General features: G+C 34.9%; 1 protein-coding gene across 5 annotated transcripts in view; it reads left to right on the forward strand.

The window, feature by feature from the left end:
• MRPS35 (mitochondrial ribosomal protein S35) overlaps positions 1-13966 on the forward strand; it is a 46966-nt gene that overhangs the window by 19350 nt on the left and 13650 nt on the right. For all 5 annotated transcript variants that reach the window (XM_027035811.2, XM_015065230.3, XM_015065231.3 and 2 more), the window contains 2 exons: positions 5799-5908; positions 7624-7693. In XM_027035811.2, coding sequence (XP_026891612.2) covers positions 5799-5908; positions 7624-7693 — 180 coding nt within the window. The remainder of the gene's footprint in view (positions 1-5798; positions 5909-7623; positions 7694-13966) is intronic.

Here is a 13966-nt window from a genome sequence, read left to right on the forward strand (position 1 = left end):
AGGAACTGATTACAGTGAAGTATTTTTAACAGTAATTGATAGATGGTGTTATGTATTTTATACTGTGTTACATGAGCAGGCATGTAAAGTCTGGTTGCCTCATTCTCAGTATGCTGAGACTGACCACTTGTTTTAAAGGCTAGCAACCTGATCATTCCGTTGCAAAATTTTTGGGTTTTTTTTTGTTTGTTTGTTTTGGCTTTTTTCTTTTTTTAGTAATCTTTATACCCAATGTGAGACTTGAACTCACAACCCCGAGGTCAAGAGTCACATGCTCTACTGACTGAGCCAGCAAGCCATCCCCATTGTGAAGTTTTTTTTTTTTATTGTTGTTGTTTTGCTGTTCCCTTGAACAGGGAATCTGTAGGTGGGTACATTCAGTAACTTTTGATCAAGTAAAATCATTGTTCTTTTTGATGTTCAAAGTATAGCCTAACTTTGGTGGGAATTCTTTTAAATTCGTTCCTGTGTCTTTTTGTTACAATCCTATCAGCATTAGAAAATTTCTTTGCATTCTGGCCAAGATGGCCCAGGTTCACTTTATGTTTTCCTTATCCCAGACCTGGAATCAGCCTCTGTGTCTCCAAGGTGCCCTAATACCTGTTAGTGGTCATTGATATATAATAAGAGACCAGATTCTGAATGCTAGGAATTTTTAGTTCACTCTTTCAGAGATTTCTCAGGAAATAAATGATAAACAATAGTGGTTTTAATTCCCCTTTCTAAATATCTATAGCTTGTTTTTTCTTTTTGTGTTTTTCATTCAATAAAATTTTTAAAATAACGTTTATGTAATCCCGTATCCTGTTCTATACTTTAATGGGTGTGCTTCTGGTGTTTAGCCTCTAAGTATAAATTGTAATTCTGTTTGAGATAATAGCCTCTATTATGTTAATGGTGTGTCCTGTTCCTATCGCATTTTTGGAATGATCTCCTTTGAATCGTGGTAATTGTTAGGTTTTCAATTACTGAAGCATTTCTGAACCCTGATTATTGCTTAGTACACCATTCTATTACTTTACTGTAGATTTGCTTTGTTAGCATTTTATTTAGGATCCTTTGTCCTAATCTCATGTTGGAGAAACGTTAAATCCCTGCTCTTACTCATCAGGAGCATTCCACCTACCATCGCAGTTCCAGTGTCTTGCTGTAGTAACTTCTAAGTTAGTATTTGAAACCACTATTAGTTTCCTCTGGTAAAAGAATCTTAATCCACATGGTATTTCTTTCTCATGGGGCCGTTAGCTGATGGTTTTGTTTTGTTTTGTTTTGTTTTGTTTTGAACTAGAAAAGTTTTAGATTTACGAAAATGTTTCAAAATAGTTCACAGAATTCCCCTGTATTTCACACCAAATTTCTCCTGTTACAACATCTTATATTACTATGATACATTTATTACAACTAGTGAGTCAATACTGATACATTATTAATTAAAGTTCATACTTTATTCAGATTTCCTCAGGCACCTCTTTCCTGTGGTGGTTTCTCAGAATTTCTTTGTTTTGGTGACCTTGAGAGTTTTGAGAAGTACCAGTTACGTATTTTGCGGAATGTCCTCACTTTAGATATGTTTGGTGTTTTTCTTATGCTTAGACTGGTTTGTATTTGGGGGAGGAAAACCTCACAAGTAAAGTGCCACTCACATCACATCATAGCAAGAGTAGAGGCTCCCAACATGATGTTAACTAATGATGAAGGCTTGATCACCTGGTTAAGGTACTGTTTGCAAGTTTTCTTCACTATAAAAGTACTCTTTTTCCCTCCTTTCCGTACTGTACTCTTCAGATGGAAGTCGCTATGCATAGCCCACACTTCTGGGATTGATAGTTATGCTTCACCTCGAGGGAGAAATAGCACATAAGTTGTTTGTAATTCTTCTATGTAGGAGATTTGTCCGTTCTCATTCATTTATTTATTTATTCAGTCATTTATTTATATCAGGATTACTTATTTTAGCATTTGGGTTATGATCCAAACATACATTATATGTTTTGATGCTCAGATTGTTCCAGCTTTGGCCATTGGTAGCTCTTCCAGTTGGCTGCTCTGTTACTTTGCCATGCCCCATCATTTGTTTCTTGAATACTTTTTATTTTTTGGCACCACAAAATGCTCCCGGCTTATCTTATGTATTCCCTATCCTTGTCCTGGAATCAGCTATTTTTCTGGGGAGCCCTGACTAATGTACTTTTGAATCATCTGTTCTGGAGGATGACTGCCCACTTTTTTAAGATGCCTTCCAGGACCTCAAAAAATTAGTTTTATATTCCTTGTAATCTGTATTTTAAATCATAATACTCCAAGTTTACTACAAAAATATGTTGACAGTCTCTGCAACCATTTGACACTATAGGTAACAAATAGACAAACTCTAATTTCTAGAAATTTTTCAGGGATGCATCAGTGTTTGATTTGTAATTTTCTTTCTTTGCTGGGTTTTAGTATCAGGATTGTGCCATCTTTATGAAGTAAATTCATGAAGCTTGTCAGCCTTTTTTTATTCCATAGAACAGCTTAGATGTAGAGCAATATATTTATATATTTAGATTGAAAATACTTAAAGTCACAAAGGGCAAAATAGCATGTTTACTGTATATATTTTAGAAAATCTATATAAACAAAAGGGAGAAAAAAAAAAAAAAACCTTAAAATTCTGCTTGGCTGACATCATTCTGCTAGTTAATAGAAAGTACCTAGGCTGGCCCAGATGGGAGAGCATGTGACTCTTGATCTTGGGGTTGTGTGTTCGAGCCCCACACTGGATGTAGAGATTACCTAAAAATAAAATTTTTAAAAAAGTACCTAGGGAGTAATAATATCTGATACATTTTTAATAACTTAGTAAATGTTGCCTCTTTTTATTAATAATGATAACAGTAACAGCCAACTGTTGTTGAACTCTGTCAGGAAACCTACATTTTGCTTTACCTTTTGTGGGCCTTAGTCTTCAGTACCAGAATAAACATCCACTTCCCTACTGGTTCTAAGTTTGCATAATATATTTTACATAAAAATAATCTCATCGCTTTATTTGAAGTATACACAGGATACCACTTATGATATCAGGTACCATCCTCTTGTCTCCTTTTTGCCCTTATGCTGCCATGTGATACCTTTGTCACTTCCTTGTATTCCTTTCCCCTGACTCAATGTTTGCCCTTGTGAACTCTTTTCTGCCTACCCACTGACTGTTGAAACTCAGTGGTGATGTCCTGAATGGTGTCATGTAGTCTAGGGTGAAAGTAGGTCAAACAGTGGGACTAAAGCATGTGCATTCCAGCATGATGTAAAGCAATATTGTGAAGGTAATCAAATATTACAAAGTGTTATATAGAGAGAGATACATTTTTAAATTCAGAGAAAGATGGTATCATTTTTCTTGATAGTCATAAAAATAGTTCAGAATTTTAAAAAAACTTAATATTTGTGTAGGACTTGACTTTAAAAGTGCTTTTTTTTCTATTTATTCTCATTTATTTCCTGGCAAAATTCTTCTGAGTCCTTTCTATTTTGTAAATGAAGAAATAGTAAGAACAAATGATTTAAGTTCACTTAGCAAGTAAGTAGCAAATCTAGAAATCAAACCCAATTCTTGTCCTCTGTGTATTACCAGAGTTCTTTAACTGCACTATATTTGTAAATATGTAAATAGAGAAGGTATTTTACACAATTAGATATTTCTCAATTTATGTAGCTCTTAAATATGGGCATTTGAAAATACATATAACCATCATCTCCTATGATTTGAAATGTCAGCATGGCTTTTGGATAATGTTAATAGTACAGTATTGATTGTTTAAAATGTAGTAACTTGAAAAAGAAAAGTCCAGGGATTCTTTTGAATTTTGGAAAAGAATGGCAGTGCCACTCAGCTGCAGTGTCGGACAATATTAGTCCAGGTTAAAGACTGCAGTTTTGCAATCCCTTTAAGTGCTAGCAGGTGGCGCGAGTGTACCACAGAGCTTTCTGAAATCCTGATGAGTTTCTGGCATAAACTCTAAAATAATTTTTGAACATTAAAATGTTAATGTGAACATACGTTTTAAAGCAGTTATAATAATCAGCGTTGCCATGTTTTTGACTACTTCTTACGTAAAAAGCTAGAACACTTAAATGTTTTAAATGGTAAATTTTAAAATTTATTAGTAAACATGATAACATTGAAGGGATTTTTAAAAGGAAAAAATGATTCCATTCTCACTATCCTAATGCAAAGACAATTCATTTCTTGTACTGTATCTGTATGCATGTGTATGTACAAATATTTTCACAATTATAATGTAGATTCATTTTATGATTTTCTTATAAGTAAGTCTTATTGTTAACATTCAGGATTATCATAAAATTTCTTATTTTATCCATCAAGCTGATAACTTGGTTGTTGATACATGTTGTTTCCCAGGAACTGTGGTAATTTGAGCAGCCTAGGCCCAGAGAACCATTCTCTTGGGTTGATACTTAATAGTCAGTGTTTTTCCTGCATATGTTCCTTAAAAGTGTGTTTTTTAAATTTATTTTCTATATTTTCTGTAGTTCAAATAAAAATCCGAAGTGTTCTTTTTTTCATTTATGTGTTGTTTCAGCAAATACACGTTATATGCTTTTTAAGGGCCAGGCTGTCGCCTAGTGGGAAAAATGGAAAAATAAATAAGCTCTTATGCTATGATGCCTTGAGGGAAGTGCAGGGTTATTGAAGCCAGAGAGAAGTGGGTGTGATTTTAAAATCTTATTTAGCTTTTTTCTTCTTCATACAGTATGGCTCTTTCTTAGTCTTAATGCTCTCCATGGAAAAACGGTCTGTTTTACCTCATTTAACGGTATTCTAGTGTCTAACCTATTTTCCTGTGTCAAGACTATTCATATCTTAGATATCTTCAGCCCATATCATAATTCTCTGCAAATTAAAAAGTGTGTTCATTTAGTCCAGCATTCCCCAAAAGGTGTTTTGAGGAAGACTGATTCCATGAACTGTCCTCCCTTGAAAAGTAGAATATGAAGGAAAAAAGAAAAGAAAAGAAAACCAGAATATGAGATATGAGATAAGAGGTCAAATAAATTTGGGAATCATTACATGAGAAATTTTCATCTTGAAATTTCAAAATGCTCATTAGTGTGTTACCTCCTCTAAGAAATCCTTCTATAAAGAACCCAGTTTAACTCAGCATTTCCCAAATGTATTAAACAGAAATAGCCTTTTTAAAGAAATAATTCTTAGCAGCTTCTGGGACTAGTATTAACATTTTGAGAAATGTTGAGCTGGATTATTTCAAATGTCTTGATCCTCTTGAATGCTGTATTCCAGCCTTCATGAGGTGTCTGTACTTTTTAAGATAGATGACCCTAAACTAGTTGCAGTGATACAGGTCTCATAATTACATGGTAGAAATATCTTAAAGCCCTTTTGTTTTATCCCTTTATTCCTATATTCCAGCTTAACTAACACTAATGGAGTTTAATACCGTTAGTGCTAATCATAAACTATAATAAACTGTAATTTCATTTATTTAAGAGTCTTGTTATTGGGTTCTTTCAGGAAAGGTGCTAATGCCCAGAACTTTCAAAGAACTCCAGCTTACTCCCCCTCTCTTTTTTTTCCATGAGTAAGATCGGGCTTCTTAATGCATAATGCTTCATACTGCAGTTGTTAACCTGTATAGACAAGAGTGCAGGGTTGAGAATGTTTCTTTTTGGTTGTTTTAATGTTAATATAAATAATCTTGCTGCTGTTTTTTTTTTTTTCCATTAAACAAAGTATATGAAACAACTTTTTTCAAATCACTTTTTCTTGTATTCTTAAGGTTAAACTTTCCAGTCTGAATTTAGATGATCACGCAAAGAAGAAACTTATTAAACTTGTGGGAGAGCGATACTGCAAGACCACAGATGTGCTTACCATCAGGACAGACAGGTACAGAAAGAAGAGTTCAGCACATTGGTCAGATGGGTTTATTGTCTTCCAGTTCCCCAGCAGTCCTTTTCTTAAGAAATGACGCTGCAAATCAAGGTAGCCTTTTATGTCAACTTGCATTAATGTATTAGGTCAGAGAAGTTGTCTAATTCATGTGTGTAATGTCTTCACTAGCCTGCTCCTGCCATTCTCTTTCGGTACATGGAGCGGCTTGCCTAACTGCCTTGTTGAATTATCGTTGTTATTTTTCAATCTTGATTTTAATATAGCCATGTGTATAAGACTCAGTGGAGATGTTAGAAGAAAACAAAAGTATGATTTGCTAATTTAGGCTTAAACGGGTTTTTACAAAGCCACAGATCTTACAGTTCGAAATTTAAGTTATTAAATATGGAAATTTAATTTGCCTAGGCAGTCTTGTACATAAGCAGAATTTCAGTGAATTCCTTTCATAAAGGCAGTATTAAGTTTACCTCATATGAATTTATAAATTAGGTCATAGGGTCATCTGAGGTGAAGGATTGTTGGTATGTTTTCACAAAAGGGTTGTTTAATTTCTGTCTTATATTTGGCTGTTTCTACAGTATGCCCAAATCTAAAGACCTGCCTTTAGAGAAAAACAAGTGGAAAGATATCTTCTCTCACTTCCTGTTCCAGTTTCAAAGCATTTTGAGGTGTCGATATCAGTTAGGCTTTATATCCTGCTTCTTCGTGGTGGGAAGAAGTAGCATGACATGCACAAGTGACGGTAGCAGTGTGGGCTGGCCAGACCTTGGGAGCCCTGGTTCCACATTGTTACTGTATGGGAGAAGCATAGATTTCAATGTCAGTGATACTCTTTTTTTACTATCTTTGGAAAACGTAAAATAACGTTGAGTTTTGGGGTTATGCAACTTGAAAATACCTTTAAAATGTTCTCTTTGAAATTCCATAAGTACCTGGTAATTTTTTTCCCCTAAGTTAACAAGTGTGTCAGTGTGTCTATATGTTTTATGGTAACGACTGTTTAGAGGATTATTAAACTTAAGTATACAATAAGAGAATACCATTAAAGTCACTTGTCATAGGATGGTTTTGTTTTATATTTAAAAAAAATTAGAAGTAATGGTTTTCCGTTCTATATTATTTTATCAATCGAAGAGCTAAACTTGCCCTCTCACACTTACATAGAAGATTTACCTAATATTAGGTTATTAATTCCAATTTAAATAATAACATCAGCAATACAACATCGGTTAGTGTAGGTCATTTTTTTAAAAGTTGGCTCTGGAGAAATTGAGATGAACATTTAGATTAGCATCTGTCATCAGTCTATCTCTGTTTTTAAAATGAACTCTGTAGATGTGCTCACGCTGTCCTGCAGACTCAGCCCTGATGTTAGGAAGGGCACTTGGATTGGACGCAGTCATAGTAAAAATAGTGTAAAACTATTACCAGATACAAATAACTCCATTAATGATGAAAGCAAAGAGAAATAAAAATAAATACATACAAAATAAATCAAAATAACACTAGATTTCAATAACCTTAGGTAACCACCAACACGGACTATTTTTGTTCTAAGAACAGAATTTTCCTAAAGGTAGGATATTCCCTAAAGATAGGGAATACCTGCATATAAGTTATCCTTTGTGTTTAGTATTTGTATATTTTGCAAAGTATTGTATGTACTGAGTTTTCAACACTTTTGCTTCCTCCCTCTCTTTCTCTTAAAGGTGCCCTTTGAAGAGACAGAATTACGATTATGCAATATATCTGCTAACAGTTTTATACCATGAGTCTTGGGTAAGTGATTGTGTGTGAATGTTTAATAATTTTGTCAGCGTGATTTATTTTATAATTTAGATGGTGTTAACCTTTCAAAACAGTCTGTGGCAAGTACTCAATTGAAGGTTTAATGAACTACTAGATAAACTAAGGAGGTATGAAATGTTATAAATAACTTCTGACATTGACAGGGAAGACCTTGAAGCAGATTATGCAGTCCATCTCAGGACCTTACAGAAATCAGATGACTAAACACCTTTAAAATTCAGTTGTGGACTTTGGTTGGAAGATTCAAAATGTTTTACTTTTTTTCTTTTGTTTGACTTTGGCTGAAAGTTATCAAAGTTACGGAATGTAATCATCTATATAATGTAAGAATTGATAATGCATCCTGCTCTTCACATAAACTGCAAAACAAAGCCCCAAACTTTGTAGAAAGGTATTTTAAATATTTATTTCAAATTTTAGTTACCACATAGCCTTTCATATGAGCATTTCACTGTCATACATTAGGGGCAATTAGAGGCAATTAATTATTTAAATAGTAGTAAAAACAGTCTTGTGTCTGACTGGATTTATTGAGTTGTAATGTAAGCATACACACATATTTGTAAGGAAGGTTTTGCTCTGCTAGAGCATCAACTTACTAATTTTAAGTTGGTATATAGTACGTTTAGATAACTCTAAGTTTTAAATGCTATTTTTTTAAAATTAAAGTAATTTTAAGTATGCATATAAATTTTTTTTTTTTTTTTTTTTTTTTTTTTTTGCTTGCCTAGCATAGACATAGGTCTCAATAGCATTTTCTTTCTTTTTTTTTTTTTCCATCAATAGCATTTTCTATTAGGAACATTTGAAGTAATGGAGATAGCTGGAGAAAGAATCACTCTCTTTAGATACTTAAAGGATTTCTTATGAAAGAAGAGTTGGATTTGTTTTTCATGACTTTTAGGGATACAACAAGGTAGAAGTAGTAGTGAAACAGACTTTAGTTCACGGAGTACAAACTTTCTAAGAGAGTCATGGAAAGATGGAGTGGGCTACTTTAATAGGTAGAAAATATTCCATCTTTTGGGTACTTAGCAGGGATATGGTGGTAAAAGGATCACTTTCCTTAGATAGGTAGTTGCATTAGATGGCCTTTGGAATCTCCTGCCATCCTTGAGATACTGTAATTCTGTGAACACATGCAGCCATTCTCTAAACCCACAGCATTTCCTTCGTATTAACAATAAAACAGTTGTAGCCCAAGAGGATACGTGGAAAATTTAAAAAAATATAAAACTTTGTTGCAAGGTTAGTAAAGAACAAAAAGCTGGTAGCTTTTGTCTTCTTTTGAGGTATTCTAATTATCATAATTCATCCGAATTTTCTAGTTCCTGGCTTCAGGAACAACATCATAATAGCAGTTAATCTCTCTTTCCTGCCAGTTGATTTTATAAATGCCTTTGGCTTGAACTAATTAAGTTCTTTTTTGAACTGGCAACAGGGTTGGATTAGCTGCAGCTCGATGGCTGCTCCTTCAAGAGTTAATCAATAAAAACCACCCAATTTTGAATCTCTTATTTTGCCAGCAGCCTGTAAAATGAATTTGCCCTAAAGGAAATGACAGGCATAAATAAATTCAGTGAAAGTTGACTTACTGGATTCTTTCTGTGGTTCCATGACATAGAATCCAAACAAGTTTGTATTCTGGATTCATGCAAGTAGCCTTTGATCTTTAACGCTAATTACTTTGATGCCAGAATAAGTAGCCACATACATCTATCCTAAACAGACAGAATTAAAGAATTTCTATATTAAACGTGGCTCTTGGTCCTTTCTAAACAAGTGCCATCAGTGAAGAAGCTTTAAGAGAATGCAGATGAGCCGTGAAATTTTGCAAAGCTGGTGGAACAGAATCTTTACTGAATTGAAATTCTTCTTTCCTTCACCAGCATGGAATTCAGACTTGAAATTGATGTTACCACCTGGTGTTTAATCAAATACTTTAGAGAGCCCCCTTTTAATCCATTTCTTTGTTTTTTTAACTAGTTTCAGAGCATTTAATACCTAAAAAAGGTAAGCTTCTCTTAACTTTCTGGCTTTTTAATTTTTGTGTGGAGGTTACCTCTAAGAGTTGAGAGGAAAGTGGTTGGTAGTTTTATGTCGCACACAATTCAGAAACTTCTCTGAAAAGGTGTTCATCTAGACTTCAGGATAAGGAGGTTACTGTTGTGTGCTATTCAAAGTAGTTTAACTATGGAAGTATCAAAGTAGACTTCAAAAAACGTAGACTTCCCATGCCATAGACTTCAAGCATGGAGGCTTAGCAATGAGTTAAAGGATGGTTATTGCATTGCTGGGAGGTGAAAAGAGACTGTCCTTCTGCAGTTCAGAGAAGCAAAGAGAGTTGTAGAAACTGGTTTCAGTAATTCCATGTGACACATTGTTGGCATAGGAGTGAATTAAGTTTTATCCTTTGGAACTGTGCAGACCTGCTCTGTGGCTATTAATATTAATACGAAAATGAAGAAATACTTATCTTAGGATTTTGAATTCATTTGATTCCCAGTTTTTGTACATAGCTTACCTTTAACTTAACAGAGACTTCATATAGGTAATCAGATCTGTGTCATGTTGTATTTGAATGTTTTGAACAAGTGCCCTACTCAGCATTCTGATAGTAGCTGATAATGACAAAACTTCCTAAATTTTAACTTTGTTGCATGATATTCTTTAAACCTTCCACAAGTATTTTGATTAGGAAGTGCTTGAAGAAAGTATTTTGCAAAATGATTTGCAGAAAAGATAGACCAAGACACTGGGGGAAGAAAAAAGCACTTCTTTTAGAAAATGTAGAGATCTAAAATCAAATTCCAAGAGTTTTTAAATGTTTGGATATTTAATTACTAATAGTTCTTTTTTTAAATTAGAGGGTTTTTTTTTTTTTTTTTGAGTTTTTGACTTACTTGGATTTCATGGTAGTCTTATTGCCAGTCAAAAATACATCTAGGTTTGTAATAAATTGATTCTGAAGTCGTGTAACAAAAACTTCCAAGTCAGATAATTTTACACTCAATAAGAGTTCATTTAAAAAAATTTTTTTAAATGTTTATTCATTTTTAAGAAACAGAGAACAGAGCATGAGTGGGGGAGGAGCAGAGAGAGAGGGAGACAGAATCCAAAGCAGGCTTCAGGCTCTGAGCTGTCAGCACAGAGCCCAACACGGGTCTTGAACTCTCTGATGCCAAGATCATGACCTGAGTTATAAAGTCAGACACTCAACTGACTGAGCCACCCAGGTGCCCCAATAAGAGTTCATTTTTATGTATTTATTATTTTTTAATGTTTATTTATTTTTCAGAGTGAGAGAGAGAGAGCACAAGCAGGGGAGGGTCAGAGAGAGAGGGAGACACAGAATCTGAAACAGAGAGAGAAAGAGCACAAGTGGAGGGGGGGGGTCAGAGAGAGAGGGAGACACAGAATCTGAAGCAGGCTCCAGGTTCTGAGCTGTCAGCACAGAGCCCAACATGGGGCTTGAACCCATGAAGCGTTAGATCATGACCTGAGCCAAAGTCGGTCGCTTAAGCAACTGAGCCACCCAGGCACCTCAGGAGTTCATTTTTAAAGGGGACCTTACTGCAAATATTTCTGATAAAATGAAGAGTCTTTTTGTAACTCCATACTCTCCATTCAGTCTGTTTGGTTTATGAGTTCACTGTGATTGCATGTGCCCACATACATATACATTTCCAGGTTATATTAGAGAATGCTTGAATGTTTATTATGTTGTTTACTCTTTCTTGCATTCAACAAAGATCTTGTTCTTGTGTACAAGATACAGTGACAGGTATTGGTAGGACTATGAAAATGAAAGAGCCTCTGTCTAATCTAGGTACCTTTATTTCTGGAGAGAACCAGTGCCTGAAATGTCACCTGTTTCACTGGATAATGGAAGTAGGAACACAGTGCTGTGAGAGGCACTGACAAGGATTAATTCTCCCTGGAAGCCTTCCAAGAAGTCGTGACTGGTTTTGGAAGAAGAGTAGGAGTGTGCAGCAGAGAAGTGGGCAAAGGACGCTGCCTTGTGGATGTAGAGAGCAGGCAGAAGTTTGGTGTGGCCAGGTTGTAAGACTGACAGTGCAGAGGTAGGGGATGAGCGAAAAAAACCAAGTCAGAGCCAGATTGTGGACTGGTTGTATAGTCTATTTACAGAGTGTAGATTTGTATCCAGAGGGCAAAATGGAGCATTTTACTAGTTGTTTGAAAAGGTACCTGTTTCACTTTTTTACTGTTTTTGAAATAGTAAACCATCCATGTAGCAAATGTTAAGTGTGCTTTAATTAAAATGAACTGGTTATTGATTGATGGGCAAATGTTTACTGGTTGCCTGTTATTGCTTGGTGTTTTTGGATATGGAGGTTAATATATAAGGGGGAAACTGTCTTTTCCACTGAGGAACATTAGTAGAAACAAGTTGGTTTAGTAATAAATATTACAAAAGTGTTGGGTAGTTTACAATTTAATTATTAATGTTTCTCTCTATTTCTTATATATCCTTCAAGGCTTTAATTGATACGTGCTTTGAGCCTGTTTTTTTTTTTTAATTAAGATATTATTGACATAAAATGTTATATAATAGGTATATAACAATGCTTCAATACGTGTATATGTATATGTATGTACATCTATATACTATATACATATATGCTGTATATATATACATATACTGTATATACACGCACACACATATACGCCATATACATATATACACACACACACACACACACACATATATATATATATAGAAAGAGAGAGAGAAACAATCACCACAATATGTCTAGTTAACATTCATCACTACACACAATAGTTACACATTTTTTTCTTCTGATGAGAACTTTTGAAATTTACTGTCTTAGCAATAGTACAGTATTATTGACTATAGTCACCATGATGTATATTAACATCCCCATGATTTACTTTATAAATGGAAGTTTGTACCTTTTGACCATCTTCACTCATTTTGCCCACCCCAACCTCTGGCAACCACCAATTTGTTCTGTTTCTATGAGTTCGGGTGTTTTAGAGTCCACATATAAGTGAGATCATATGGCATTTATCTTTCTCTAACTTACTTCACTTAGCATAATGCCTTCAAGGTCCATTCATGTTGTCACAAATACCAAGATTTCCTTCTTTTTTTTTATCATTGAATAATATTCCATAATGTGTGTGTATGTATATTCACACGCGCACACACACACACACACACACACACACACACACGCTCACCTCTTTATCCATTTAACCATCAGTGAACACTTAGGTTATTTCCATGTCTCGGCTATTGTAAGTAATGTTGCAGTGAACATGAGGGTGCAGATATCTTTTCAGGTTAATGTCTCATTTTCTTTGGATAAATACCCAGAAGTGGAATTCCTGCGTCTTATGGTGTTTCTGTTTTTAATTTCTTGAGGAACCTCCATACTGTTTTCCACAGTGGCTGTATCATTTTACATTCCCAACAGTGCTCCAGGGTTCCCTTTTCTCCACATCCTTGCCAATACATGTTATTTCTTATCTTCTTGATAATAGCCATTTTAACAGGTGTGAAGTGATATCTTGTGGTTTTGATTTGCCATTTCCCTGATGATGACTGATATGGAGTGTCTTTTCATGGGTATGTTGGCCATCTGTATGTCTTTGGAAAAATGGCTATTCAGATCTTCTCATTTTTAAATTGTATTGTTTGGGTTTTTTTTTTGTTTGTGTGAGTTATGAGTTCCTTATATACTTTGGATATTAACTCATCAGGTATATTTGAGCCTCTTTGTATAACTCCTATTTTGCATAAATAGCATGTTATACTGTCTTATTTTCTATATTGGTTACTAGGCCCTTAACTATAGACAATGTCTTAGTCCGTATTCCATGGACAGTTTTCCATGTATGTTTTTGTTCCATGTATGTTTTGTTTTTCTAACTAATCATAAGGTCCCCATTAGCATGTATAATCTTACTGTATTTTGTTTTTGAGAGTATCTAGGTCAGTGCTAGATAAAAACACTAAATGTTTAATAACAGCTGTCCATTTGGGATTTCTATAGATTTTTGAAGTAGAAGGTTTTCAACTTGAAAAGTGGGGGGCGCCTGGGTGGCGCAGTCGGTTAAGCCTCTGACTTCAGCCAGGTCACGATCTCGCGGTCCGTGAGTTCGAGCCCCGCGTCAGGCTCTGGGCTGATGGCTCAGAGCCTGGAGCCTGGTTCCGATTCTGTGTCTCCCTCTCTCTCTGCCCCTCCCCTGTTCATG

The sequence above is a fragment of the Acinonyx jubatus genome, chromosome B4 (assembly GCF_027475565.1).
Source record: "Acinonyx jubatus isolate Ajub_Pintada_27869175 chromosome B4, VMU_Ajub_asm_v1.0, whole genome shotgun sequence".
Lineage (NCBI taxonomy): Eukaryota > Metazoa > Chordata > Mammalia > Carnivora > Felidae > Acinonyx > Acinonyx jubatus.